The sequence below is a fragment of the Lactuca virosa genome, chromosome 5, assembly GCF_052849685.1.
Source record: "Lactuca virosa cultivar CGN04683 chromosome 5, Lactuca_virosa_CGN04683_v6, whole genome shotgun sequence".
Classification (NCBI taxonomy): Eukaryota; Viridiplantae; Streptophyta; class Magnoliopsida; order Asterales; family Asteraceae; genus Lactuca; species Lactuca virosa.
The window spans coordinates 437,491,545-437,497,926 of NC_136430.1; the positions used below are offsets into that span (position 1 = coordinate 437,491,545).

Here is a 6,382-nt window from a genome sequence, read left to right on the forward strand (position 1 = left end):
TTTAGTCTTTATGTGAGACATCATGACTCGTGTCCCATATGCTTCGGATATAGGATCGATTTCATGTGCTATATTCATCCTTTCTAAAATTTTCCAAATGCATGGGGCATTAAGAAGGGAAAAGGTCTAGAACTGGATATGACTAAAAGGATTAAGCAATTGTTGAGGACAATCTAAGGTTTACCAAAGATTGGTTGCTCAAGGACAGTTGGAAGTATAATGATAATTATGGAAGGACCATATTGACATAATCTGTAAGGAGGCAACTCTTGTTCAGAAGTGATAGTCAAAATGGAATCTGGAGATTATTCAATCTGTGTAAGATTAGGAAACTTAATGCAAGAAGGATATTTCCAAGGAGCTGATCTCCTTTGGAATGCTCTGTAATGGTTGTTGTCAAGTCTTTCTGACTCTGTGCATAATCATTACAGGAGGATCAATGCATATAAGTTTAGAATCTAACAGATTTCAGTAAATAGCATGAATTTGGAATTCTTGCATTTGCAGTAAGGATTTGGGACTGTGAAAGAGGATCATTGGAGTTATGTTCAATTGATCTAATTCACAAAGTGAAGATCATAGACAAACATAGTATGCATACTTGGTGTATGGCATGACTAGTGTTTAGAAAACATAGTGTACATGCTTGGAGCATGGGACAACTATTGTTTTAAATTCAAGAATAAAGTTGATAGCTGAAACAGTATACAATGAATAATGTGTAATCATATGGTGATAAATAAAAGGTGTTTTATTTATGTTCATAGGTTTTGATACCATATTAGATTCTATTATTATTGTGTTTCATTTTGCATGTTTTGACTTCCAGAATAACTAGGTCGTTCTTCCTGATTGACTAAGTTATTCAAACTATCCACAGTCGGTCATATGTTGGAAGTAGATATGAATCAAGATTGTCATGGGTTGGCTTGTAGAGGTCTAAGATGTTGGACAAGGGGCTACAACACTCATGAGTGCTCATAAGTTCTGAGTATTGGATTCAACCCGCGCTCATTAGAATCACTTCATGGATTTTATCACGAGTGATCATGAGACGATAATATCTTATATTCTTCAAACCTAGAGATATGAGTTGTTACTATGAGTTGGTTGTACATTGATTGCACGAAAACGCATTCGGTAACTCGGTGTTATAAAACATGCCTTTGTGTATGATTCAACAAGTAGTAGAACAAGCCATATGAGTCGAAGTTTATCCATTCCTTTTACCTTCGGGATAAAAGCGATATCTGTGGGCCCCTCGATGATTTGGTGATGACAAATGTAAGTGCTCGGCCGGGCCTGGATTGATTTGATTTGTTCAATTAGTCAATCGTCATAAATCGGAAATCGGGAAACAACAAATGGACAGAGAGAATGATTATAATCCATGTCTCAGTCCATATGATATCTAGAATGGAGGAATATATGATCCCTTATCTAATGGACAAGTCATTGACAAAGGTCAGAGTTCATCTACAAGGTCAGAGTTCGACAGCGGCTTTTGAGAGCTACGATTGCCAGTTGGTTCCTGAAGTCATACGCAATAATAGTTTTAGACTTATCCAAGTGGGAGACTGTTGGATTAGTGTCTAAGTCCATAACTATAATTGGTATGTACTTGACCCGACTCGGCATGGTCCATTTGGGTTGCATGGCATCGGAACATTTGGATAGACCGTTTATGAGGAAAAGACATTTTGTGACATATTAATATATTATAAGTTCTAATATATTAATATGAAATCATGTTATTTAATTAGTATTGATCAAGAATTAATTTGGACTTAATTTAGTGCTAAAAAAGAGACTAATTAAATATATGGGGATTGATTGTGTAAATCATTCATTCTTATATATGTGGGCTTATGATCCAAGATTCCTTTATGTTGGGTTTAACCCATGTGGTGATCCATGGATACTCCATGGAGGTTAAAACCCATGGAGCATAAGGAATGGGTAAAGTCATGAGTTACATGGTGTAACCCTAATAGCCACACTATATAAGAACCCCTTTAGTTCAAGAAATTGGCACTAGTGATACATATGTAAGTGGGCTAGCCAATTTGAACATGTATGTCTTCTTCTCATGGTTATTCCAAGAGTTCATGATGTTGTGTGAACCATTTGAGGTGTCACACTTAGGGCACTAGGCTCTCAAGCTTCATGGAGTCAAGCAACAATAACAAGGTATTTATTCTATCTATTTTAGTATCCTAGTATCAATGTTTTGATATGCTAGTTAGGATAATACCTTGGATAATCATATTTGCATGTATAATAGAGAAAACATAGATCCAAGGTATTTAGGGTTGCATGTACACTTAGGAGTGTTAGAATGCTCAAAACCCATCATTTTATTCCATGATCACACCTTAGAAGCTTCATAATCTCGAGATCCACTTCAAGGTGTTGCTGGGACCAAAAATATTTTCCATTCTTTCTTCAAAAACCGAAAGATCAAAGCAAAGGTGAGTTCATACCCCCTTCTTTTCGGTTTTACATTATTTTTGGGGGAGAATGCAAGTAAAATGTGTAGATCTGTGTGTTATATGCATGTCCTGTGTGATTTCTTAGTTTATTTTGTAAAAATATGTTAGATCTTAGCAAATCATGACATCTTGAGTAATATTGAGTCAAGATCCATGAACTAAGACACCTTATACATCATATTATCAAGTTAAAAGTGTTATATGCTCAAGATATAAAAATCTAAGGCAAAAACTTTGTTAAAGGTAAAAAATTGTCAAGAGAACAAAAGATAAGGGTAAAAAGCGACATTATGTTTTTATAAGGATCAAACAGGTTCTACTTGTATAAAAATGGATTTTTATGATAAACATGCTTTTCAAAGGGGAAAAAATATAAATTTTAGCTTAATGGGCCAAACTTTTGGGCCTCACGGTTTTGGGCAGCCCAAATTTGCGAAAATGGGAAAGTTTTGGGACTAAAAATATTATTTGAGCAAAATTTGAGTTATAAATGTAAATAAACCAAATTTAGGGATGAAAATAACATTTATTCCAAATTGGACCAAAAATGTAACTTTTAATAAAATTGGGTCGAAAGTGTAAATTTTTACAAACAATGGGCTGCAAATGCACTTTTCTGCAAAACTGGACCTTAAATGTCAAAATATATATTTTTGGACTAAAACCGTGAATTTCTAGACATTTGGGACAAAATTACAAAATTTTTATAAATTATGGACTAAAGTGTCATTTTACAAAACTTTGGGCCTTAATTGAAAATTTGAGGCTTATTGGCCAAGATCGTCGTTTTTACAAAAGAGAACTTTTATATTCAATTCGGTAAACCTCGAACTAAAACAATCAACGAAACAATAACAAATGGACGAAATACATCGATAACAATTTTATTGGGCCTAATATTCACGTTACATGGCCAATGGGCCTTAAGGGCCCATCCAAGTGTATATTGAGCCCAATATTTTCCATGACATTTTTATTGGGCCTTGCGACCCATTTACATGTTAATTTGGGCCTGAGTTATGGGTCACATGTTTGTTGGGCCTTTGTGGTCCATTTACATGCCTATTGGGCCCAAATTATCCACTTACATGCTATTGGGCCTTTGTGATCCACTTACATGCTAATTGGGCTTAGACTGAAATTCACATGCTTGGTAGATTGTAACTATACCTTTATATAACTATTGAACTTCATATACTTATACATGTACCTTTGGATTGATAACATACAACATGCACGTAAACATTAAACATAGTACGAAAGGTTGAGAATCTAGTGAGACGTGTCGGTTGGCACCTTTGAGTGTACAATCGTAGCTTGTAGTTATAATCAGAGTCTCCTGGAGGGAGAACGAGAGTTTGTGTATAGATCTATACGGGGTGACCCCCTACGCCTTAGTTGTTCGCTACAGCTAGACTAGGACAGTCTAGGGCGACAAAACCTTGAGCAAATACCAGTATTTGGAAAAATGCCAAGACAGGCAATCTAGTCATTATCATGCATGGTTATAACGACTCATATGGAGATTTTAATACCAATTTAACATTTCGAAGACTAACCCTTCGATTGTGTCAATACAAAACAACTTAGTTAACGATACAAGAACCTCGACATTATAACAAATCAGAAAATATCGGATTTTCTGGGGAAATACTAATATTCAATTATCACTTACTTACAATACAAAGAAATCTAAACTACATTCATATATGTTACTACTACGAAATTCACACATGCATTTATACTTGATTTTCATATCATTTTCAGACACTTTACAGAAAATATCGGATTTTTTGGGTTTTTACAAAGGATACAAAGACTTTTATTCAAACATACTTATGAACTCACCAACATTATATATGTTGACCGTTTTCAAAATAACTTGTATTCTCAAGTAATCGTTAAGCAGGAAGATTTCCAAGTATGCATGGTTTTATTTTATGTAACATCGCTCCTCGTACTATTAATACTTTGAACTTATGTAATTTATAACAATGTACTTGATGTGAACAATGTTGGTTGTAATATGAAATGTTGGTGATGAATGTGTTATGTTTCATGTGTATTCATTGTGATGATAATTCAATTGTTAGTCACACGAGCCCCCAGACGTTTCCGCCGTCTGGTTCGGGGGTGTGACATTAGGTCCAAATGATGATATGTTTGTTCGTCAAACGTATGATAACAAACAACAACTAATATTTGCTTTGAGTCTTAAAGCAACTAGAGAAAAGTTTCAGTTTAAGACCAAAAATTCTAACAAAAATCGTTATGAGGTATATTGTAAAATTGAGAACTGTAGTTGGCGTTTATATGCAAAACGCATTCATCCTACTGGTGAATTTGAAATCACGACTTTCAACAATGTGCACACATGTTCGTCATTACAGATACACCCTAATCATAAGCATGCTAATAAAAAATTCATGGGTACTATATTGCATGAGATTATGGGAAAAACTCGTTCCAAGGTTTGGAGGCCTAATGAAATATCAAGGGATTTGAATGCTTTGGTGGAAATCAATGTAAATTACAAACAAGCTTGGCGTGCAAAACAATAAGCTATGGAATTGTTGTTGGGATCAGGTGAAAAATGTTTTTCCAAACTTCCTATTTATTTTCACAATTTAAAGATGCATAATCCTGGTACAGTGGCCTATATACAAACAGATTCTGAAGATTGTTTTGAGTCTTGTTTTTATGCCATTGGGAGCACGGTAAATACAAAAAACTTGTTGTTATTTAATATATAATTATTTGTAAAAAATTGTAGAGTGTTTATTTGTTCCATTTTAATATATTGTAGATACGAGCGTTCAAACGTTTTTGTCGTAAAGTTATAATTATGGATGGTGCCCATTTGAAGGGTGATTTTAAGGGAACCATATTGCATGCAATAGCTATGGACGGGAACAACCAGATAGTGCCCCTTGCGCACGGAATATGCAAAAAAGAGAGTGGTCTTAATTGGACATGGTTTCTTGAAAAGTTGTATGAATGTGTTGGTGATTGTCAAGAATTGACTTTTGTAATTGATAGGGCCGATGCAATTCGGGTTAGTATTGAAATTTTTTTCCCTCATGCTCATCATGGCGTGTGTGCTTTTCATCTACTAGGAAACATAGTACACAGGTTTGGGAAAAATGATAAAACAAAAGTGTTGTTTTGGAGGCTTGTGAAAGCTTACAAAAGAAATGTTTTTGAAGAATTGTGGTCTAGATTTAGTTCTACTAGACCGCAAGTAGCGACGTATCTAAGTGAAATTCCACGTGCTAAATGGACTAGAGCATATTCCCCATCGAAACGGTACGATTACATGACCTCGAACAGTGCAGAGTCCATGAACGCTTTATCTGTAGATGCAAGGAAGATGCCTATAATACCTCTTTTTGAGTTCTTCTGTCGTCTTTCATAGGAATGGTGTAACAAGCGTTGCATCGATGGTGGTATGAATCTAATTTGGACTTTAATTATCTCGAATAATAAGTTAATTATATATATATATATATATATATATTCTTTACAAGGAAACGTTCAACAATGCTAACCGAGTGGGCTGAAAAAATAGTTAGTAAAAATGAAGAGCGTTGTAACATCCGGATTTCTAGGTATCATAAATTGAGTATTTATTTTTGAGTCAAGGAGAGGGACTCGACGAGTTGACGCCTAAACTCGTCGAGTAGGATCGCGACTGTTGACTAGGATTAAGGAATGGACTCGACGAGTCCGCGCTGTGGACAGAAACCCTAAATATTTGGGCATATGCCCTATTTAAGGGTCCTTATGGCCCTCATTGCGGCCACACACCCACTTGAGAAACCCTAACGAACCAGAGAGCATAGAGAGTGAGGGAAGGAGCTAACTGCATCATCTTTAGTGCATTCTTGCAA

General features: G+C 35.3%; 1 protein-coding gene across 1 annotated transcript; it reads left to right on the plus strand.

Annotated features, from left to right (window-relative positions):
* The first annotated feature begins 4,651 nt into the window (after positions 1-4,651).
* On the plus strand, positions 4,652-5,907 carry LOC145114209 (uncharacterized). Its single transcript, XM_079050199.1, has 3 exons — positions 4,652-5,017; positions 5,126-5,209; positions 5,299-5,907. Exons 1-3 carry the CDS (start codon positions 4,652-4,654, stop codon positions 5,905-5,907), a joined length of 1,059 nt encoding a protein of 352 aa, XP_078906325.1.
* The last annotated feature ends 475 nt before the right edge of the window (positions 5,908-6,382 follow it).

Coding starts and splice junctions, on each gene's coding strand:
- LOC145114209 (XM_079050199.1), top strand. CDS start 4,652: ATGTTTGTTCGTCAAACGTATGATAACAAACAACAACTAATATTTGCT. Junction 5,018..5,125: donor ATGCTTTGGTGGAAATCAAT/GTAAATTACAAA, acceptor CACAATTTAAAG/ATGCATAATCCTGGTACAGT. Junction 5,210..5,298: donor TTTATGCCATTGGGAGCACG/GTAAATACAAAA, acceptor AATATATTGTAG/ATACGAGCGTTCAAACGTTT.